Source organism: Magallana gigas, chromosome 5, assembly GCF_963853765.1.
Source record: "Magallana gigas chromosome 5, xbMagGiga1.1, whole genome shotgun sequence".
Taxonomy (NCBI): domain Eukaryota; kingdom Metazoa; phylum Mollusca; class Bivalvia; order Ostreida; family Ostreidae; genus Magallana; species Magallana gigas.
The window spans coordinates 34,877,887-34,903,332 of record NC_088857.1 but is presented as its reverse complement, the minus strand read 5'-3'; the positions used below and the strand labels follow the sequence as shown (position 1 = coordinate 34,903,332).

Sequence of the window (25,446 nt, the reverse complement as noted above, 5' to 3'; positions counted from 1 at the left end):
AATTTCTAGAAGCCCATTTATCTTAAACGGTAACAGTACGACTTTCTAAATGGTATTTCATAGTACAAATTATATAACCTCAGACAACTCCCATTGTTTGGCTAACATGTCAAGAAAATTCTGGGGTAAAAATGATGTCGGTAATACGTTAAATTTTGGAAATCAAATTATACTTTGTCTCTTCCTTAGAAAAAAACCATCATAATATTTTATAGTCACTGAAAACGCAAAACACAGAGGAATTGTTTGGATTTTATTTCAAAACAGATCACATTGGATCACTGGTGGGAAAACAGAACACCAATAAATAAATTATTTTAACTGATTCAACTATTCAACAATTAACTGATTTTATGGGAGAAAAATTGACTCAAAAATGAAAAAAGAATCTGAAGGCTATGTAACAAATGCACAGAGGAAATGAAAACAAAATTGCATTGCTTTGGGAACAGTTAAAGGGACACAATATACACATAGCATCATTACACAAGGATAAATATAAGCTTTAGAGACATTAATTCCTAATTATAGTTTTCTTGCAAATAATCTGCCTGTTGGCGTAACGTCTATGCCTCTAGAAAATAACATTAATGCAAAATAAAAATGTAATTATAATCTATCAATCAACAAAAATATGTAAACCAGCAATATAATAATTTATGATACATGTGAATTATCACTTCTACAATATTTCATTTTAAAAATTTATTATATCACAAACTCTTGATATATTTTAATGCAAAACTTTTGTTGATATATCAATTAAAACTGTTCTTGGAAATCTATTATAAAAACCTTGGCATATCACTAGGTAAGATGTCCGTAATTTTTCCTGCCAGTGCCATACTTGAACAGATAATTCAAACTGTACAGGTCACACAATTCACTAATTATCATCTGCAACAATCTAATTATACCGATATTTCAACCATAAGGCAAGTTGAAGAAAGAGAGAGATGCAACTGTAATTTCTTTCACCTTTTTTATAGGTAATTCAAATGACAGTTTCTACACTTTTTTTATAAATGTTATCAAACTCTCTCATGATTGAATAAATGCTTAAATCTTAAGTGCCATGAAATAGAACTTAGTTTTAAAATCAACCTTATGCAACTTAACAAAACAAAATTAATAAATAATTCAATAAACATATTTCTACACTGCATATTCTATGAACACTTTTTGGGATGAATTTGGGAATTACAAAGGTTGGTATTCCACCTTGAACACATATATATTGCATTGTTGAAATTTTGGGAGTATACTACTTGCAGGCTGCTGCCCAAAGTTGCTTTACTATGGGTCAAAATAGGAGGCATGGGCAGAAATTGTCTCCAACATGACTATAAAGTACATTGCCCCAGGTTCTTCTAAGAACATGTTACTAAGATATCTCAACTTACTGAACTTGATTCGCGGAAAACATTTTCAAAAAATTAAAAAAAATATTTAAGAGCTTCATTTGCATTAATGACATGGTTGAAAATAGATTCAAGGATATAAATCCCAGCTGTTATTTATGCTGTTTAATTTGATGTTTTAAAAACAAAGAAGACAATGCAAAATTTCCTTCAAGGCTATCTTGAAGACTTTTAATAAAAGGAATTTCTGTAAGGGAGAATTAATCTTACTTTTTCAATTCATAAAACCATTAACAGGAAAATAATGATTAGATATTTTTATCTACGTTAATCTAAAATTGAACATAAATTCCAGGGCAAGGTCTAAATATTGAATTAAAAGCCAAAAACCCTCCTTGGGCGTTGGACAGACTGTAAAATTAATGGCATTTCCATTCACTTGATTTTATACATATATTTAGAGCATCTAGTAATTCATGTAAAGTATCTAGTAATGCATGTAGAGTATCTATTACTGGAATGCATTTTGTTTAGAACAATTAGGCTGCCCAAAGTTAATTCAATGCTTAACATTATCTAAATGTGTACGTTTAGGAGAAATTGTTTTAAAAAAACTCTCATTTCCAATTGCTTTACTTTTTGCGACTTAAATCCTGCAATCTGAACAATTACAAAATGTAGGGTAAATTTTGGATTATATGTAAGATAATCACTCATATTGTCTTTATAACAGGCAAGACAGATTATTGGACAGCTAGTATACATGAAACTTGGATACACACAGTACATGTACTAAAGAAAGTGAATAAAAGTCACTTTTTTGAAAATTTTGTTTGTTGAAATTTTATAACCCTCCCTTGCAGATTTTGTATTTTGAAGAAAATATTAAACGTAGAATAAACTTTGGACAGCCTTAGAGGCAATTCTATACAGAACCAGCTATCCTGGTTGTTCTCTATACCATTTCAATAACTTCCCTATGCATGAAACCATCACCATACCCAATAAAAATCAACAATATTGGTCACAGTTCTATTGATCTAGTCTACTATACAATATAATAAAATTACATATAATTCAATAAGACCTGTATATAGATCAATATTTTCTTATGTTTCCTGATTTAAGGTTTGCTACAATTCAGTTCTCACACATAAAGTGATATATATATAAAATTATACGATACATATAACACAGTATTTGTCAACAACACTTTGAACAATAAGGGATGTGGAAACATAGGCTAACTTCACACAAATATCAGACAGAATTTACAAACAAGACAATGATCATATTGTAGATATGTACATACATCACTGCAAGACGCAAGACATTGTCAATTTTGATCACAAATCCTTTCCTCTTAATTCTAACCAAGGGCACACAACTGTTAACCAAATACCAGCTCTTTGTATTATGCATGGCCAAATCTTATTTACACTAGATATGTATAACGTCAATTGACACGGAAAACATCACACACGTGACACAAAAAAAAAAACCACACACAATGTGAAACATATAAATATATACTTATATATATGCATCATTGGACATATAGGTGAAAAACAAGAGTGATATATATATAATACAAACATTGATTACTGAAAAATCCATCAACTTTCATGTAAAACTAAATTTTAACAATAAGAGGTGAAACATTGGCAATATGGAGTGAGGGTATGTTTTTGATTTAGTTAATATCACAGGCTGGACTCCTTTGGTGCTTGCTGGTCCTCCTCCATGCCCTGGGCAAGGTTCTGGGGTCCCCCACTACCCCGGGGGAGTGAGTGACGCTGGGGGTAATCCAAGTCTAACTTGTTTATGGAATTCACTGAGGCCATCATGTCACCCACCTACAACAGAGAGGCGATGGACACTGAACAAACCTGTACTACTTTACAAATGGCCGTTTTAAGTTTTCAGAACATGTGCCCAATCTATTTGTTATCGCCATCTCAGCAATGAAATATGTTCAAACTCAACTTTACAAAAATCACCACAGATATAGGAAAAATTATTTGAAAGATTCTATTGGGAGAGAGCATTATAAATTTCAACAAACCTGCGCTACCATATCAGAAGTATGGTAGAATTGGACAGAAATTATTACATAAAAGATTCTTCCACAATAGAGCTTTTCCTACGTTGTAATTTTAACTGACTGTAGAGATATGTGTAGACAAAGAGGATCATGTGTTTTTGTATTGAACTTACTGGGAGGTTTAACTGCAAATCTCTTCGGTCTTGTCGCCGCATCAGAATCCACACAATTAGGAAAAAAATTGTCCCCATAAATTTCAGACCAGCTGAAATTCCTATAAAAGATTTAAATAAAAAATGTCAGATATGTCGAAATCTCATACTTTATAAGTTTACTTGTAGATAAATTAGAGTATGGGGCAACTTAACAATTTAACTAAAACTTTGTGTGTGATGCCTTTCCTTCACAACTTAGATATGGACATGTTGCAATAGCTGTTAAATCCCAATTAAAACTGTAACAAAATTGCAAATCATCCAGTAACTGAAACTTCATTAATACAGATATGTTTTTTTAGATCTGCAAATTGTGGAGTTTACAATTACCCATGAATGAAATGTACAACATATTTATAATGATGTTTGCTTTACATATACTGTATTAATATCAGAAATGAACAATGTCTACTGATGCTTTATACATGTACATACATGTATCTACATATTGATATTGGGACTATAAAATATCTTATACATACCTACATAATGATGTAGAAACTGTACAAAATCTGATGTTTATACCAGGTACATACCTACATAACGATATCGGAACTGTACGATATCATAGATAGAACAGGAGCCTGAGCTTCCACACCAGTCCCTCCACAGTAGGCATGCTGTGTCAATGGTGTTACCAAACATAATGGGAGAGGGGATGTAGGCTACAAGGACACCAAAAAATCTAATTCTATCAACTATAATCAAGTTTTAATTTAGGTCAAAAAAAACTTCTACCATGCAAAAAATTATCAATTTTTAAGATTTTATTGTGCTCTTTGAGTAACATTACTGAATGATCAAGATAATGGTTGGCATAAGATGTATTGAAAAAATATCAACTTATTAAAACATCAACTTGACTAAATGTACATGTATTTCATATTTTTTGACTTACCAAACAGTCTCAAAATAACAAACTGAAGACCAAGTGCAAAACATCTCTCCTCTTCATGGACAGACCTAGAAAATACCAATTGGTTTTTTTTTTAAATAATCGATAATTTATAATTAAAATGTAAAATTTCATATAAATTGAGGAAACAAATGTCAAACTTTTAATCCAATGAGAAACTCGAGTACATCAATCATCTTCTTACCTGAGTGTAATCATAAGGAGGGGCATCTGTGTGCCAGCCACAGTGAAAGTTAGGATCACGAGAAGAATAAGGAATGGGAGAAGGTTCTGACAGGTGGATTTACACGGTCCACTGGTTGCTACTGGAGACATGATAACTTCGGGGGAAATACTCGAGTTTTCCATGATGCAGGAACAACCACTAAAATTCTACAAAACAAAAAGTCGCACAATGATCACCAAGAAAACACTGATACAAAAACTAGAAATTCAATCATCGATGTAGTCAATGCATCTGTACTGTCCTACAGCGTTAACACATAAGTAGCATGAGAAGACAGTACAACAATACAACATGGTCACAGCGAACACTGTTAGAACAAATCACAGCAAAGTCAGTTTCATTGCTCTAATCTTAAAAATTGTACATGGATTTATATAAACTTATCAGACTGAATGAACTAGGATTACAACAAATCAGTATTGCTTTTCCTCGTCACTTCCTAAAACCATGTTTTACTATACAGACAATGCAAAAACGTACCACCATTTTCTCCTCTGTGGTGATGTGGCTGAAGAACTGGGTACAGCCCGCATGACAGGGGGAGAAGTAGGTAATGCCGTTAATGCCACAGATTGGTTCCAGGTGGTTGTTGGAACATGAGCAACCAATGTTACAGGTCGAAGTCAGATTCGCCTCTATTTCAAACTCTTCCAATTCGGAGCTGAAATCATATAGTAAATGTCAAATCCATTGTATTAGACGTATCATCTTCAATGGACATGTCTCTGAAATATGGAATCTTTTTCATGAATAGATGAGAGAATACCAGTCTAGTATGAGAAAATTGCCCACAGTATAATTTTATGTCAAAGTACAGAGTATAATCTTTGATCATGAAAACCAGATTAAATTCAGTTCTTGTTACATTCCCCAGCTCAGATGTTAGCAACAATACCCATTTTGACTGCATACATATAATCTTGCATATCTGCTTAGTATTGTAACACACATGCTGTTCAATATATACTTCCTTCCATTTTTTAGGGATTGTATTGCAGAGGCAATCTCTGGAATTTGTAGTGACTGGTGATTTAATGTTGATGTATAGTCAGCTGCTGGATCACTGATACACATGTTGTTCAATAGATACTTCTGTCCTTATAACCTTAGTTTCCTTCTCCTAAATATGTTACGATTATAAGGTGAGCCACATCTTACCTGTTCAGGTTAACAGAAGCATGATATGGGAAGGTAGCGCCGGCTATTTTTGGATTGTCACATCCCAGTACCAGGAAGGACAAGAACCCCAACAGGGCCAGGGAATCCAACAACAAGGTCAGTTTGATGGCGCCTGTAATCAACAGAAGCATTTGTAAGTATCTAATGAAACAAGAAATATTTAAGGTACTCTGTCAAGAATACTTTTAACAAATTATGTAAGGAATAGAGAATTAATTAAAATTTCTTTTATTATAACATATATAAGCATCTTAAAAGTCCTCAAATAAATGTGCCAACAATTTGTGACTTTAGAGGAGAACAACTGTGTCCATTCTGTTAGCCAAATTGACCAACTGAAAATTTTTTTTTGGTCTTTAGTATGTGATAAAAATATAATAACATTTCCACAAATGCATAGAACATGGTTACAATGATTTTTTAACTTGCTGATTTTATTATGAACTTTCTAGACTAATTTAGTTGGCCATGTGTAGTATAAACAAGGTTATCTATCATCAACCAATCATTCACGTTATCTACGAATACAAACAAGACTTCAGACAGAGCAGGGGGCAACCAGCGGATGTCTGGGTCAAAGCCGAGGAGTACCTGTGCATTGTTCTGGCCAGTTCCCAAACATTTTACAAATTGTTTACCTTTTGGTTTTAACTGGAACCTCTTCAGGAGAAAGCCCCCTGTCAAAATGCCAATTACTGCCCCTGGAATTCCAATGGCACCTGAAATTGAGGAAGCATCCTTTTTATCAGCATTATCATCCCTGCAGGTTTTATCGTCAAAATATACAACAAAGTGTGAACTCGAAATACACATTTTCTACCATCCATTTCCTGTGGAATGAACAAGAGCATGTTATGATCTCTTTAGATTATTTTCTTATTAAATTTTGTGTGTATACATTGTACATGTTCAATATTTGTCTCAGCTTCCTTTAACTTACTTGATTGCATATCTTCATGTAAAATGTACATGTATTTTTTTTTCAATGTTAATTATAAATTATTAGTGATAGGTTTTTCTTGAACAAAAAATTATAGCTATGCATATATTTAACAAAACTTATATTATCTATTGAATATGTATATGTAAATACAAATAGGTCAAACTGTGATATATATACAACATTGACTCCTGCAATAGTGATCATATATGCAGATCGATGGCCAGTTGCAAACGTAATATTGGCCAAGGTATGCTTTATAAACATATTCACCAAAATGCCCATGTATTTACATATAATCTATTTCAAAATATAACATACTGTCACATTAGAAAACAAGAGATGTTTGTGAAACACTTATGCCCCCTCCCTTGGAAAAATCCACAAAGAAAATGAATGTAAACGGCAAATAACTGGAATTTTTCTACGTCCAAGGGCCATAACTCTGTCGAAAATTGCTCCATCGTACCCAATATCAAACTTGATCTAGATATTATCATGATAAACCTGTATACCAAATTTCATTACAACATGTTCATCCTCTGCAAAGAAAATGAGCGGAAACTGCAAAAAACTAGAATTTTTCTATGTCCAAGGGCCATAACTCTGTCGAAAATTGCTCCATCGTACCCAATATCAAACTTGATCTAGATATTATCATGATAAACCTGTATACCAAATTTCATTACAACATGTTCATCCTCTGCAAAGAAAATGAGTGGAAACTGCAAAAAACTAGAATTTTTCTAAGTCCAAGGGCCATAACTCTATCGAAAATTGCTCCATCGTACCCAATATCGAACTTGACCTAGATATTATCATGATAAACCTGTATACTAAATTTCAATGCAATATGTTCATCCTCTGCGAAGAAAATGAACGGAAACTGTTGGTTGACCGACCGTCCGACCGACACACAGCAGCAAAGCAATATGCCCTCCCTTCTTTGAAGGGAGGCATAATAAAATGTCTTTAATGAAACTGGTTTTTGTGAACAATTATATGTACAATGTTATTTTTCAGCTTTTACATAAATTTTGCTAATAAAAAAATGGAGTCCTCATTTCATTCATCTTGCATATCTACACAGCATTTCTAGATTCATGAAAAAACAGCCTTCCCTTTTTTTCTGGATTACTCAACAGATTTCTAAATGAGTCTCACCTGTGAAGAGATTGGCCATTGAGGTAGTGGTGCCAAACTGGGTCTCCAGATACTTGGGCAGGAACACAACGAAGCCACTGACGATGGCGATCTCACAGCATATACCTAGACAGGTAACAAGGTACACGTCGTTCTTCAGCAAAGACAGCATGGAGCGCGGAATGTCTGGAAGCAGAGGAAAAACATCGTGAATTTTAATATTTATAAAATAATGCAGAAACTCAGAGATTTATGTTCTTTTTCCTAACAAATGTGTGTCAAAGAAAAACAAGTGCATTTAGAGTGTGCAGCACACTTTATAGTCAGTTTATCATTTCTAGGAATGAATTTGAAAACTTTCAAATCAAAATGGATCTGGATAGTTAACTGTTATGAACTGCAAACCTGTTTATTTAATTTAAACAACACTCTGTTTAAAATTTTAATATTTAGGCAATCTGGACATTTGAAGGTATCGAAATGCAAGGACTGTACATGTATCCATGTAAAATCACAAGACAGATCCCTTGCAGATTTTAAATATTGCTCTAAAAATAATTCTGACAGTTGTGGATTTTATGAAATTACAAAAAATATGGGCATTCCTGAATTATTTCAAAATTGCCAAATCACCTAATTTCAAGTGTTGAGCACTGTACCTGTATTTCAAAATTCAAATGGAAGGAATACATAATAGCATTTGCATTGTTTTGAGCTGTGCATGTACATGTATATAATAGTTATATGTTCATCATCTGCAATGATTGTATTGTTGCACCCTGCCTGCTTCTTATTACCCAAGGAATTTCACACTTGTCTTAATGAAGCTAGTATGGGTGCAGTTGCAATTATCCAAACTGCTCAAGGCACCTTGAAAAATTTCCATACACATTAATTAGACCAATAACATATATATATGAAACCGTTTGGCTTTCCATCGTTTCCTACTTCAACCTGATTAAACAAAATGTTGGAAGGAAGACAGGGATTTATCAGCCTATTCAGGAAATGCCATTTTGGGGGAATTGGGAAAATTTCATTGACAATTGGATGAAACTAGAGGTACTGTGAGCAAGCTCACAATTGATACCCCCCGCTAAGAAAAAAATCATAACGCACATATTTTTGCTATTATAGAAAATATTGGATGAATCTATTTCACTGTCCATTATCTATAAATAACAACTGCTTTATTTTTGAAAACTGTTAATTTTTAGCTTCTAATATTTCCATTAATACAAGACAAGACACAGACAGAATTTAGCTTTTTTGAAACAATGACCTTGAACTTTCTCAATTGACCTTGGGTCAAGATCATGACACACCCTTTAATCATAAGCAATCTTTGTGTGAAGTAAGAACTTGCAGTGTTTCCCCATAAGAAAGATATGGACCGGACACGAATTTTGCATTTTTTCTGCCAGTGACCTTGACCTTGCCCAAATGACCTTGGGTCAAGGTCATGACACACCCTTAGGTCATAAGCAATCTTTGTGTGAAGTAAGAACTTCCAATGTTTCTCCATAAGAAAGATATGGACCGGACACGAATTTTGCACTTTTTCTGCCAGTGACCTTGACCTTGCCCGAATGACCTTGGGTCAAGGTCATGACACACCCTTAGGTCATAAGCAATCTTTGTGTGAAGTAAGAACTTCCTATGTTTCTCCATAAGAAAGATATGGACCGGACACGATTGCACAGACAGACGGACAGACAGACAGATGGACAGACGGACGGACGAGGTGATTCCTATATACCCCCCCAAACTTTGTTTGCGGGGGGTATAATTAGAAAAAATTCAAATTCAATAGAATTCAACATAAAAGCACTGTTTACTATTTGCAAAGATTTGGGGGAAAATACTGCTGCATTGGGAAACCTATCTTCAATTGGGAATGAGAAGGTACTGATAAATCCCTAGAAGGGAAAATGCTTCATTTCAATCTTTTATTGTAAAAGTATAGTTAGTATTTAGTAAGTGTTTAAATCATGAAGTGAAACGAAAAAATTGCGCTGAAAAAAAATGTTGATAAAAAACTGAGGGTATGCTTGAAAATTCTATAGCAGCAGGTAACAAGCTCTTCAATTGTCTAAGTCAAATTAAGAATGGTTTCAGCTTTTTAGATACATTCAAATATATCATCTTGCATTTTGCCTTTGATGCTGCATCAACTTTAATCAATATATATGCAAAATTCATTTAATTTGACAACCCTGGGACAGTACATGTAAGATGACATACGGAATGAGTCATACATTACATCCAGCTGGATGACTCTGGATGTTGGAATTACCACAAGGTCTATGCAAAGTCTTGACTGTAAAGAGATCATAACAACAGCTAGCCAAACACCAAGTGCTCAATCTCTGTAATCTTTAATTATAGCCCTTGAATTTACAAGCACATTTATCTTGCAAAGCAATTTATTGCCAAACAGCGCAATACAAAATGGCCAACATATTGAATTTTCCCCCAGATTCCTTGATGTCAGTCTTTCTAAAGTATTTTTTCTTGTCAGACGTAATTATTACTTGACAATGAGAAAATCACCAATCCAAGAGCATTGGACTGGAGGCGAAATCGGAACCAGGGGCACAAATCCAATATACTAGCCCACATGAAAACCTCAGGTAAGGGGATATTAGCTATCGATGGTGGCTTACAAAATGTGACAAAGTAATCATCTACGAGTGCCCATGGGAACCATAGTTCTACATATTAGTGAGACCATAATGGCCCCTGATTCACTAATCAATAGCTCGCCACTTGTTGCTGTTTGTTGTGGGAATGGCATTTAGTGGAGTTTATGACTTGGATTAGCTTCCTCACTGTCATCGTCATTTCGTGAACATGTCACTCTTTCCAAACACTGAAGTACACTTAAAAGAAGCCAAGAGAGCTGAACTTTAATGTTTTCCTGTTGGAGTTCACACGTAATGAATATTGCACTATCACCAGTAAATATCAGCAGTTTATGATACCCATAAATAATCTGTAATCTATCTTGTTATGATTAGGATGTTATCTGTCTTTTTTTCCCATATGTTACCAAGCATTACCAAGAATTACAAATTCTTTAAAAATGCATGTATCTATCATTACCAATCAAATTGGTATAAGTGCACATTGTCATGTAAAATTTATACAAGCAGTCACGTATTGTTTTATATCAAACAAAATTCATAATTCATAAGTGCTCTTGAGAATTACTGTACTTATAAACAGAGCTCATCATAATTGTGGGATTCTTAAAATCAAAAAGAAATTTCCAATTGTTAAAATAGATACATGTTCTGTGAAAAGTAAATGAATTCCCTTTAATTTTCTCAAACTGGAAATAGTTTGCAAGTCAACTATATAATACAAAGGGCTTCAAACAGTCAAACTGAGATATACACTGTATGTACCGTGTTTTTTGTACAGTTACCTGTAGCTTTGACCTTGAAAAAAGGAGAGAACAAGAAGAGTAACATTTCTCTATCCGTAATCAATTTAATCCTAATTTCTAAGTGTATCAAAAACTTTGATATAATTCCTGGCATTAAGATCTGTTCATCAAATAAAAAAAGATCAAACATATTTATTCATATATTCTTTTTTGCTAACCTGAACTCAAAACTATCATTTATCCCCTTTAAACTTTCCAAAGGACAAATTTATGAAATGGCAAAGCAACGGACATTTGACACTGGTCTCATAAAAAAAATAGCCGTGTAAATCATGTGATATCAAGATAAAGCCTACAGATTCGAATATCTTTGTATTTGTGGAATAGAGTCCACACGTGAACATGTACAACATGATAAAACACGCCAGGTATATATGTAAAACTGATGCAGACTCACGTACGTCTTGGGTAAAAATCACTGCTTTGATTACCCATGAAGCAATGACAGTGTTTGTACTGACATTCTACTTTGATTACCCATTAAGCAATGACAGTGTTTGTACTGACATTCTACTTTGATTACCCATTCAGCAATGACCGTGTTTGTACTGACATCCTCCTCACCTTTGATAGTTTTGCCGTATTCGTTACTGTGCCTGGATTGCTGGTCCTCGCGCTTCTCCATCTTCGTCACGTCCTCGTTATACTTGTACTCCAACAGCTTGGCTTTCTCTGCCACTAGCGTCCGTGGAAACGACAGGAATGGAAAGACCAGGACTATCAGGAATGTTCCACAGAGGATGAACCCTCCCCACCACGCCCCTATCCACTCAGGGTCACCCGGTCGGATCTTGACCTCAAAGCTAAACATATCCACGTAGTACTGTAACAACAGGGCCCCCAGTCCATATCCAAGGACAGGGCCGAGAACTCCCGAGGCATAGATGAAAGCTACAATGAAACGTTATCACTCAGTCATACATTCAAAAACATACATATTGCAACTATATCACTACATCAAGTTTATATAGCATAATTTACATGATTTAGGAAAAGATTGTATTCAAATACTAAAAGCTGGTCCCATTTTTGAGCCTGTTTCTCTTCATATTGATATTTAAAATAAAAATGAAGAAGAATAAAAAACAAATTTGATATTATCATTCATATGAAGAACTTTGAAAAAAAAGTTGATGCAAAATTGAAGCAATCTGATCATTATGAAATACGGTAATACATGATGTCAATACATGATGTGAGTAAAGTCTTACTTAATATCAAATATTATAATGCAATCATTTAAAACAATGTTTATTTGAGTATTTAAGACGTGTTTATGAGTCTAAAAGCTTTTTACTTTTCCTGAATGTTTTTTTATAAAAGCGTTATGTAAATTTTTAAAAGAAATCTATAAAGCTCTTTATTACAAACTGAGTCTTTTACATATTCTTTACGTCTTAGTTTGTACTGAAATTTTTACCACTTCTGTATGTCTTGAAAAGTATTTCTTGTTGCATAGAATTATATGCTTTAAGCAAAATATGACATATTTTCCAAATCATTATAAAAAACTATCATTTTTTTGGATGCTTTCCCAGACACAGTACATTTAAGGATCTTCAATTTACATATACCAAAGATAACCATGTAGAGATACATGTACAAGTTCCATTCCAAATGTTCAATCATTGCTCACCTAAGTATGCTGGAGCCTTGTCTTTGTGGACATGATTGTCAACATAGGTGGTTCCCAGAGTGAGGATAGGTGTACTGCCAGTTCCAATCATTATCTGTGCAGAGATCAGAATCAACACGTACATCCAGTTCCCTGAGTCGTTGTCAATGCACCCATTCCCCAAAGAGTCGCTGTTGATTTTACAAATGTTTTCTTCTGTGTCGTTGACGGAAATACCCCTGTACACTGTATATTTTTCGGCAATAAAATGAGGCAGCGTAAAAAGGAACGCTCCAAGACCCATGAAGAAAAGCCCCGTTGCGATCCATACCGGAATGTGACGTCGTCCTCCCAAGTAACTGATAAACACAACTGCCACAAGGGATCCAAATTCATAGGAAGCTGCAATAAGTCCAGATATGGAACTCCCGATTTCAAATCGTTTTTCGATCGTTGTAAGCACACTGTTCAGATAACCCGTAGACAGAGTTCCAGAGACGGCCAGTAACACACTCATACACACCACAAATGCCTTGATGTTGCAGCATCTCTGCAAACATGCCGGTCTCCATCTTCCTATGCCGAATCTGAAATCCTCTCCACTGTGAACAGACTCCAGGCCTTGTTCTATGTAGATATCCTGCTGAGGGTTTCCTTTGATGAGGAGACAGCGGCTATGGGCAGACACTGAAGAGACCTGACTGACATTTCCCGGTGTTCCTACTTCGTCCTCCGGGGCGGGGAGGGTGGTCAGCTTCTCCAATTCTTGAAGGGTGGGCCTCCCAGCCATCAGAAGAGAGCTTTGTCTGTTACCTTCTGATCAACACTCAAGCAAACGCCTTGAAGATCCATGACGGAAGATACTACATTATAATGCTGCTATGGCAACCTGCTGGACAGAGGAGAGAAAAAAATAATTGTTAATTAAAGGCATACAATCACAGCTTTTTAAACAAAAGATTCACTAATAGCTTTCTCTGTACAATTACTTCTTGTGTTGTACACATCCTTTACAGATCGCGTGTCAGTCACTATCCAATTGACGTGGTCAGAGAGAAACCCATGGATTTGCCTTAACATTCACAAAATAAATAAAGGAATAGAATTGGCAGACTAAACACACTTCCTTACTGATAATGTCCAACTTGACAAATCTCAACCTTTTGCCTGAACTCTGCACAACAACCTGAGCACTAAATGAGCTACATGTACCTTGTTTCTCTATCTATGCAGTACATGTAATATTAACACCAACAAACAACCCTACCAGTCTATCTGTAGTGGAGATAATACTTTATACACATACATAACAAAGAAAGATTTCATACTTAATAACTGTTGACCTAATTTATGAAAGATAACAAGTACATATGAAATATATTAGTATTCCACACAAAAGAAAAAAATTGTAAGGAACAAGAAAAATAAGATTATAAAATGAATATCTCTGAAAAAAAAAGCAGTATTTGTACTTGTCTATATGATACGAATAAAACATGATGCATATAGCTGCTTACATGTCCTCTTATAATGATAAAAAATTTGGACAGGTATGCCAACAAAGGATGAGATGTACACTGCACAGGTGGGATAGCATGCACTTGCATTTTATAAGGAACAATTCTAAAATTGAAATTAATATCAACAAAACTTCTTTTCCTTTTCTTGTACATTTTTCCCCTGTGGAACTGAAACAAGAATATGCATAATTCTATAGCTTTTTACAATTAAGATATTTATTTCTCCAGAAAAAATATCAAAACACATTAAAACAGTGCTTAAATTTTTTCAGCCCAATCAATGAACAGAACTGAATCAAACCTTATCTTAAAGATAAGGACTACAAGCTATACTTATTAGGTAATGGTACATACATACACTGCCACAATGGAATTCTTATTGACTTATAAGTTAATACCTGCCTCATGCATGGTTATTTTGTAGGTAATAAAGCTACACAATGTGTTCTCGATACTGGATGTTTTTCAAAGGTGAAGATAATGCGACTGAGATTTAATCTGTCTGAGCAGTAACTAACGTAGAAAAAAAACATAACCTGAACAGGAAGCATAGCAATACATGTATTCTACCAGATACACATTTGATTTAGAACTCTCAAACAACACTTTTACCTCAAGCCCACAGATAATTTATACAGTTACAATAAACACCTTGGTTTTCTGACAAAGAAATCCACAAGCTGTGCATGCATTAATTACAATGCAAAGTAGACATGCTCAATTCCAAATAAACTAACCAATTTACCATTAATAAACCCCTTAGTGATCTTACATAAAATAATAACAATATGATACTAAAATCATAAACTAATTCAAAGAACTTACAGAATTGGGTTTGCTTTCCTAGCTAGCTGAAGCACAGGTAGTAATCTGGCTCAGAAAACCTTGTCTTAATGATAACCCCAAGGTCATCCACTGACCAGTGTTGTAAACCACCAAGAACGCAGCAGCTAGAAGCAAATCTGATGGGCACTCAGTTATATAGGTCATCCAACACTTACATGGGGAGAAACCTGGATCAGAAAAATTTGATCCACTCCAAGTATAAGGATGTGCAATGTAATCAGTTCATTGTCATATCATCCCATCAGACCCATCCCCCAGTAAAATATCCTGGAGGGAATTCTACCACTTGGGCACTCAGTTATATAGGTCACCCAACGCTTGCTGAGAAATCTTGATCAGAAAAGTTTGATCCACTCTGACTTCTCCAAGTATAAGCAGTATAATTAGCACATTGTACTATCATCCTAAATCCACTATTAAAGTATCCCTACCTCATTTCCTGCAGGAATTCTATTACTGATAAGTCCCAAATATCCTGTACCCTTTAGTATTTTCTTCCTGGCTTTAAGGAAATAATATTAATGTAAAGGGAAGTAAAGGTATGATAACCCTTTTATCTGCAGCCACTTGGATATCTAAGTGTAACCTAAACACTTAAAAGTTGTTGCAGGTGTCTTTGTTTATAGCAATTAGCGGTAGTATTTTAGGTCAAATCACCTTGAAAGCTGTCTATACTTTTAAGCAATTAAGATGTTTGACACATTCTAGAAGACAACATGATGTTGAAGAACATGTCATTTGAACATTCATGTCTCCAACTTTATATAAACTCAGTAATTCTTACAATTGACACAGAAATTTAAGAGTCAATACATGCACCAGTTTTCATATATATGCCATTTCAAATGCTAATGAAAATGCAAGATCAAATGCAATGGATACAGTTTAGCTTAAATTAAAAAATCCCTTTGATATACTTTAATTAAAGGATAAATCTTATCAGGATAAAGCTCAAAAAGACTCTGCACTTTTGGCATTAGTCTAAAGTACAATTGATTTTACAATTAAGCCAAGAGAAACTATTTCTCTTACAGTAAACTGCATGCATGAGTATCTAATTTCCTTTAACAAGACTATATGCTTTCTGAAGTTAGGACAAATTAAAAATTTGCTGATTAAGATCTTTCAATTGAAGAAAGATCTTTATTTTGGTTCTGTTTTCTTCATAGCATAAAATCTAGCTAACCTTTTGTTGATCTAAATGCTTGCATCTGCTGTTAAACTTCAACTTGTGAACTCAACAATTAGGTTTTATTTACATATGTAATTTTACCTACCCGTAATTGTGTCACTAATTAATTAAACAGTAGATTACATTAAACAATTAATACAGTACATGTACATGTTCACATCATATATCTATAGAAATTTTCATGTTTACATTAAATATATTTTACAGTTGTATTTCTATAATACTGTAAAATATATTCATGTACCGTATAAATGTAAAGATGGATAGTGGACATGTCGTTTGCTTTTGACATAAATACGAAATTACACAGCAATCAACTAGATACTACTGACTATAAATCCAGGCTAACCACCAACCTATTGTCAATTGTTCAGGTAAGGTCACAGAAAGGAAAGACCTTCCTCATCAGGACAAGACAACCCTTCAGGTTAACAAGTTAATGTACTTCAGAAGGAGTGAGGAAGGAACAATTAATCTCCTATTATATATACAAATCAAGTAAATTGATCAGTAGTGATAATTAACCATTATCTGCTTAAAAACATTGCGCAATTCATTTTAGCTATTTGAAAGTCTAATTAACATATACATACATCACAGTATGTTCGAAACAATTGGCAGTAATTTCTGCATGTTTCAACTTTGTGATATAATAACGATCTTGAAAATGACAAAAAATAGAGTACATGTATCTCTTAATACATGTACCGGTACCCTAGATGACAATTAAATACCGGTAAGTTAAATGTAGCTCAAAGTCAAAACTATATGTAAATTGGTTTATTCAAGATACCAATGCAAAGTTGAATGAATATGGTTTCTTAGATATGAAAAATTTATTCTCGTAACAGATGGCATCAATTTCCATTTACTGATGTAGCATGGAGTCTGACCAGTTTCTAAATTTTTCAAGAAAGCTATAATATATCATGAATATTGTGATATCGATACTACATGTACATTTACTGTAAAACTTTGCTGCATGGTCACTTTTCCTTGAAGGGGAGGAAGGTGTCAAATTTTCTAAGTTATAAAAGATTATAACTGTATGGTACTACATTGTAAGATATGGCCCTATTCCAGGATTAAGGTCCAGACCTGCAGGCTTTACATGTACTTGGGCAATGTCTGATTCTTAAACACATCCATCACAGCAGTTCCTAACTGTTGCATGCAAACAAAAACTATCTCTAAACCAACTCCACGATAATTACAGATCTCTTAAATAAGCACTAACTCAAATCAAGGGCTTTGCTCCAATCAATAAAAGCTCATGAAAACTGAATGTCAATCAGAAAGATTTCTTCAGATCTTACCTTCTTTAAAAAGACTAATTAATCTATCTCCACACTTACAGTCTAGTGCACAGGCTTATTTAGCTGGTACCTTCTCCTAATTACACATACACTATGTATCTGAATCGACTGTTGGACATGATATGGATCGACACACATGTAAACATATCCCTGATGTGTGAAAATAGCTTCAGGTCACATGAGTTTACTCATAAAACGCAAGGCTGCATGTCACCAATACAGTGTACCTCTCACCTCAAAGCAATGTAAATCGACTATGTCTAATTGATCAGAATGATTGGAGTTCAACTGCTATGATGACAAATAGGGAAATGCAAAAACCTAAACGATACTTACAAACATAAATGCAAAGGTTCTAACAATAATTTACCTGAGCACAACTAAGACTTCTCAATCAGATGTACACATATTTGATAATAGCACTAAACTGACCGTGTATCTAAAGATAATACACATATTTGTAAACATGATTTATAAATACTAGATTAATCTGATAGCAAATTTCATGGGCAAAATATCATTATCATTATATGATACATGTATCAATGCACATAACGTCCATGCGGTGTGGACTAATTAATGTAAGAAAGATGTATTTACAAACCTAACCAAATAAAGCCCAAATTCCAAGGATACATGTGTAACCTTGAGTGAAGAACACAAGATTACTTCCACACAGAGATGGGGTCAACTGTACAAGAGAAACACCATGTGCCGAGGATATACTGTACATATATGTGAATTTATTATTTATAAATAAACTGGCATTTAATAAATTCATTTTGATGAAATAATTACAATCATGGTGCATCAATCTGAAAACTTCCTTCAGAAAGTTACATTGTAAATTACATGGATAATTGTTGTGAGCCAGCCTATACATGTACTAAAATCTTTGACAACTTAAACTAAATATTTCAAATTTTAAGCATGGATTTATAAAAAAGGAATGTTATCTCCCTTTTTACCCATAGAAATTCACTATAATTAAAAATGTACCGTATTTAATTTACTATTGGTAATATGTCTAATCTAGAAAATCTGTGTTCTTTTACCCAATCAGAGCACTTTCGAGCTGACCAAGCAAAATTTTTCAACTTTGTCCTTCATATACTTTCATGTGCTTATAATGCACCTGACAAAATAGAGGGAATATTATGACTCGAAGTGGAAATCTTGGACTTTGTTCAATCTGAATCTAGTGTACTGATAAATGAATGAGATCTTTATCAAGAAAAGGACCTGAGATACCGACACTAGTGCATGAAAACGTAAAACTATTGCGTATTTAACAGGTACATGTAATATGTGTTGTCAGATTCTTTTGTGTTTGAATGATTGAGCTATCTCTAAATTTCATTTCACAGACAGTCATAACATTGTAGCATTATGTTTTAAGTTTCAATACCAAATTGTTAAATTATCTAAACAACTATTATAATGTTTACATAAAGCGTTGTCTGCATGATATCGGTTAAAAATTGGTTGCATAATATATAAGAAACCTTTTGTGTAATGACTAATGACAATAAAAAGCAAAACCAATTCTATTAATATTCTAAATTTTTTTGCTTTCAAATTTCCAGAATTTTAAAATGAAACTTACCCTATAACAATTAAACAATCGCTGATCAAATACATTACACTTTCAAGTCCTCTTCACCTGCCGTAACTGTTGTATTATATCATAAAATTTCTTATTCAATGGAGACCGACTGTGATGAAGACAGTCTCAAAGTCAATTAACAAGACCTTTACAAGGGTCTTGCCATCAAATATATACAGCCATTAATTCATAATGGGGTATTGTATACCTAAAACCAATTACCATCTGATGGCAAAGTCAGCACAATTTGGCCAGTTACAAGCAGGTGGTCTAAGGTAGATTATTTCCCTATTGATTGCTTCGATCAGTTATCGGCTGCACTCATTCCCTGGGCTCCGCTGCAGCCAAACTTTTCACACTAGTGCAGAGCCTCTTGTCTTATAACAGACATGTTTCTTTATACCTTCACTGCGTTGGAGTACAACAGTATATGATATATATTCTTCTGCTGCATTCAAAACGGCACTATATAACCATTTTCTTTGCCAAGTGCTGGTTCATTCATATTTCAATGAAACATTGCATAATCATGCACATTTCTTTACACATGATAGTTTTGTTTGTATATGACTAGCGTTTCTTCCGAGTTCTGGTTCCATTCATTAGATATGGGCTAGGATTAACTTACAACTCTACATGTATCGTTCTGCTAATTAATTTATTCACAAACTAAGCATGTTGGAATATTTGGTTTTGTATAAATTTATGTCCTCCAAGAAATAATCCACAACAAAAAATATTGACAACACTGTAGGTTTTTCTTTGCAATTTTAAATTTGTAATAATTGTAAAACGCAATATACATTTATTCCAACATTTCCCATACCTATCAAAAATCATACCCAACTTTTCTAACCAAAAACTCCTAAAAAAAAAAATTTCTGCACATGCAACTTGTCAAATTACTTTCACGAATAATTTTTACTCCAAATATGTCTAACACATAACAGCTGTAAACACATTTATGTTAATATTAAGCTGAAAATTATTCTACGACGTTGAAAACAAACTTGAAACGTTGACATTACAAATCATGTACAAGGTGTTTACATTAATACAGGTAATAAACAAATTATTGCCCACATCAAACAAAACAAAAGAGATGCATTAATGTATGATATATATCCCCAAGGTATAAATCTTACCTTCATAAAAAATATCACAATGCAAAATAGCTAGAGCTGAGAAAAATATGTACAGTAAGATATGGTACATCTTGTACGAATTTTGTGTGCATTGAAGTCAATGAAATGCTGTGCATGACACTATTAAAGTAATTAATATTAAGATCAAAATAGTAGAACAGGTACACTAGTTTAAAGGGGCATGGTCACGATTTTGGTCAAAAATTATTTTTTCGATTTTAATGTTTATAATGCTTCAGTAAGGCATTTTTAATAGGCAACCAAAATTTGAGTGTCATTTGATGAGTTATAAGCGAGTTACAGAGCTTATAATTCTTCGCTATGTAAACAAAGCGTTTGTTTACATTTTGGACGTTGGAGTGAAAATTCCAGTTTTAGACCTAAAAAGAATGTGTTAATCGTTAGGAACTGTTTATTTATGCTTAAAATGAATAATAAGACCGACAAACCAGCTTTAAAAGATTTTTTAATGATATATTGAACCTATGTAAACAAAAACAGGGCACGAGCCTTGTTTACATTACGAAGAATTGTAAGCCTGGTATCTTGCTTAAAACTCAACGACTGGCATCCAAATTTCATTTGATCATTAGAAATGCATTCCTAAAGCACTGCAAATAATAAAAACAGAAAAATAAAATTTGACCAAAATCGTGACCATGCCCCTTTAACTTTTGCATAAAAATTGTTACACAATATGAACATGTCAGAGTATTTCAAATACAGTAGATATTTTACTGATATTTGGGAAAAAAATATTTTTTATGATATTAAATTTATCAACATAATTATATAACTTGAGAATCAAAATTAAGGCAGTAATTGAAACTAAAACAAGGTACATTTAGTCTAGTCTACATGATTTATGTCTTAACAGAGTAAAACTGGTATTTTAATTTTGTCATATTTTTTACTTCACTAATCCTGAAATACCAGTACCTGTTGCACATAAGGAAAATCTTACTTCAAATTCAAATTTAAAACACATACCAATTGCCAGTACAAATATATTTCCCTTTCGTTCTCAGTTTTTTTCCTTTTACATGACAAATATGATGATGTCAAGGAAAGAGGTGTTGATAAAAAGACTCAATTTACCACAAGACAGCACCATACTTTTATTGATCGGGCTTTATTAGTTTGTTGCTGCCATGCCTGTTTCATACATAAGTTTACATTGCAAGCATGTACAGGGGAGCGGCTCTGTTTTTCCAAGATTCCAGCTGTTATGATACATTAATTATGATTTGAATTTCAATCATAAATGATAGACAAACCCTATGTTATAATTAACGTCCATTTAAGGACATGTTTGGAAACTGCTGGTAACCTGATACGGATATTAATATAATACCTCGTAGATTTCAGAAAGGATGGTTGGAAAAGTCTAGAAAATGAATTAAATCTATATTCAATCATGCCCTGCTAAACAACTTTCACAAGATCAGATGGAGAGATGCAGTAGACCAGATGAAATCTTGCCAGGGGATATTAAACCAGCATGTATTGTGGGAAGTCACAAGACAGTCTGCCCTAGCTCTACTGTTTACGCAAATTAAGTTAAATTAAGTTTTTCATGCTTCAAACAATGGTTTATAAACCTGTTTATCTTGAACAGTTCAGAAGGAAGGAACGTACTGTCACGACACCAGAAATCTTTCATCCACTTGTTAATTCCCCGATTCACTAGAAGCAGACATGTACATGCTCTTCTTGCCAACACAGGGTAACATGAAAACTGATAGCTAGCACTGCAGAGATAAAATAAGGGAGATTTCTTTGTAAATTGTTAATTAGGACCACAATGAAGGGCCAAAAGACTAAAACACTAGAAATAAAACCTTCTACAAACATACAGTACTATCTGCTAAACCAAATTGGCATAAATAATCACTGCTAACTTGCCACTACTGTGCAAGTTTCCAAATGAAGGCATAAAAATAAAAAAAATCCTGCTCTTAAGTGGATTAGATATTTTTGGTTTTTAAAACCAGTTCCTTAATTCATAGAATCATTACCTCGTTCAGATGATTTTAAGTTCCTTTTACATTTTGGAACTTTAAAATGATATTACAGCTCCAGATACAAATTGTAGGAACATGAAATATCATATGAATCTTTAATTTTATCCTATAATTCATAGTTATGATTTTCACTAAATGTGCAAAAAAAAATATTTGACAAAAATTTTCTTTTGACTTTAAAATACAAATCCCAAATTCTCAGTAAGAATTTTCTCTTCTGTGAGTCTTAAATTAATTCTCTATTTCTAGCAACCACAATGATATAAAAAGACTTAACATACTATTTTTATAACTAATAAGAGTATATACACTTGTATTCAATTGGTTATTTTTCTATCTCTCAATCACACCCTATCTGGTCACCTCTGGATTTTCTTTTTTGATGGTGGTGGTGGGGGGGGGGGGGTGTATTTAATGTTCATCCTGCTGTATTAACTTCCAGGTATGAGCATTGTTAGTAAAATGTGTTTAATTATTTCCTTTATGGAAATATTTTACAACTTTTAAACTTCCATAGAATATCAAAACATGTAGCTTGCTGCATACTTTTTCATCAAAAATATTTTTGGACAAGGGAAATTAACCAACTGGGGTCCTAATAGTCATTGACAGTGGCAAAACTCGAAGTTCAACTACGGTATATTCGTTTTTCTAATATAAACATATGGCTTAGAAATCAGTTTTGTTGTTTTGAGAGGATATGTCACAGTTTGGTCCCTCCCCCTAGATATCTGACTCATTGAAAGAACTGTTAAAATGAAATTTACGGACATGAACTGGGGTCCTAATAGTCATTGACAGTGGCAAAACTCTATAGAGAGATTATACATGTAGTACCTTTATTTATAAATACAGCAAAGTTTGTAAATTTCTTCGTTATCTGGAACTAGATGGGACTGTGTTAATTATTTCAAGATATCTGAGTATTCAAAATATTGAGGGTAAATTACTAAAAAATTAAGTTGTTGGGACTTACAATTCACTTCGACATATCAATTGTATTCAAGATATCAGTGTTCGACGAAGTTCAACTATATTCGTTTTTCTATAAACATATGGCTTAGAAATGAGTTTTGTTGTTTTGAGAGGATATGTCACAGTTTGGTCCCTTCCCCTAGATATCTGACTCATAGAAAGAACTGTTAAAATGAAATTTACGGACATGATTTAATGATTAAAGTGATACTGATCTTGTCAAGTTTTGATCAAGAGTATCATTTTCTTTAAATCATTTGGAAGCTGACCATTCTAATAATTAAGCACACAAAGGAATCAAAGAAGAAAAACAGAAGCATATGCTTATCCTGAAACAGCCACAAATAAGCAATATCCCGTAAAGCTGACTTTAGGCTTTCTAGAAAGATATGCTCCAGACAACCTTGTTGCAACTGGCTTTTTCAATGACAAATTGCACAAATTATAGGCGTTGTGTTTATAAATTGTTAAACAAATCTGTTGGATTGTGCAATCTTCTGCAGTCGACCAGTCTTGAATATGTGCAGTTTGTTAATTGCAGCAAGACATACATGTACACTAAAGTATACTGCCAAAACAGTGTTATTGCTATAGATCTGAAAGCCCAGTGTGCAAATCAACAACACATGCAGCCCTGTAACAATTACATCAATAATATATATTCAACACAGACGATACATATTTTAAATCATCAATGATGTTTTCTTATTTCTTTTTCATTTGGCAAAGCATAAAAGTTTTGCATGCTTTAAGTAGTAGGTCATATAAAACTGGTTCAAAAGAAAATATATATTGTCTCTAGAATATATTTCCTTACGAAGTCAAGTTTACGAAACCGACATTTTTCGTTCCTGCAGTTGTTGTGATACTTAGTATATATTTGTCTTTTACCATATTTATCATCCTTGTATCTTCAAATAAAAGCACAGGGCTGTGTCCTTGCTTTGTCTTTGCTTTAGATATCCAAATAAATAGATATGAAACATATCATCATTATCAGTATCACTCTTTGGCTTGCCAAAACAGCATGAATTAAATTTTGCCTCCATGCGAGAAAACAATCTCTATTCAGAGACAAAAAATCAAAAGAGGATTGAACTTAATCCACTATTTTTTTTAAAATTTTATGAAAAAAATAATGATGATTAAATGGTAATTAAATGAAATTGTTGTGCATCTAATTCTACTGTTAATTAGATCAAACTAGACTTTATATTGAAAATTGAAAGAACTCTTAATTTCCTTTGGATAACATTTATGGCACAAAGTAAACAGGTGAACGAAATTCGTTATCAAGAGAATATCGAGAAGACATACTGTTTAATAGTACATTTTTTTTTCGACATTCCTTATATTTTCACACAATTTACTTGTTTCCATACATCATTAATTAGGCGAAGAAGATTTCATTCAGTTCACTGACACAAGTGACAGCTACAATGAATGAAGGAAAACGCCATACAAAATGAACGTTGCCGATTCATAACAACGTGATCTATAGATGTCTAATTTACAGAGCAAAAGTTAAATGAAGTCCATGTTTAGTTATATTTACAATGTTATAGAATACCTTAAAATATGTAGATACAAACCTGGAAAGCTTCAACGCGTTCAAAACTGCTCCGAACTATCACACATCTCTCGTATTATGATAGCGGAAGTTGCACGGGAAGACTAGGGAGAATGGCGTTCATTGGCTGAATTATGATGCTCAAAAAATCTAGCGGGAAAA

The 25,446-nt window shown here is 33.5% G+C and overlaps 1 protein-coding gene across 7 annotated transcripts; it reads right to left on the bottom strand.

Annotated features, from left to right (window-relative positions):
• Positions 1–240: 240 nt before the first annotated feature.
• LOC105337680 (solute carrier organic anion transporter family member 5A1) lies at positions 241–25,446 on the bottom strand. 7 transcript variants are annotated; one of them, XM_034451834.2, is made up of 12 exons: positions 25,307–25,446; positions 13,112–13,979; positions 12,040–12,366; positions 8,046–8,210; positions 6,580–6,660; positions 5,921–6,053; positions 5,243–5,423; positions 4,721–4,908; positions 4,519–4,583; positions 4,157–4,285; positions 3,579–3,679; positions 241–3,217 (listed from the first exon to the last, which is right to left on the bottom strand). In XM_034451834.2, exons 2-12 carry the CDS (start codon positions 13,878–13,880, stop codon positions 3,065–3,067), a joined length of 2,292 nt encoding a protein of 763 aa, XP_034307725.2. In that variant the 5' UTR covers positions 13,881–13,979; positions 25,307–25,446; the 3' UTR covers positions 241–3,064. The 7 variants fall into 7 exon arrangements, with proteins under 7 accessions (XP_034307725.2, XP_034307756.2, XP_034307733.2 ...); XM_034451865.2 differs by having other exon boundaries at positions 25,285–25,308; XM_034451842.2 differs by lacking the exon at positions 25,307–25,446 and adding an exon at positions 19,020–19,043.

What these genes read in the sequence shown, in the direction of transcription:
- LOC105337680 (XM_034451834.2), bottom strand. Translation starts at nt 13,880, where the DNA reads ATGGCTGGGAGGCCCACCCTTCAAGAATTGGAGAAGCTGACCACCCTC. An exon ending in CCACAGAGGAGAAAATGGTG is followed by an intron (nt 4,909 to 5,242) that starts GTACGTTTTTGC and finishes TTTGTTTTGTAG; the next exon opens with AATTTTAGTGGTTGTTCCTG. An exon ending in CTCCTTATGATTACACTCAG is followed by an intron (nt 4,584 to 4,720) that starts GTAAGAAGATGA and finishes GGTATTTTCTAG; the next exon opens with GTCTGTCCATGAAGAGGAGA.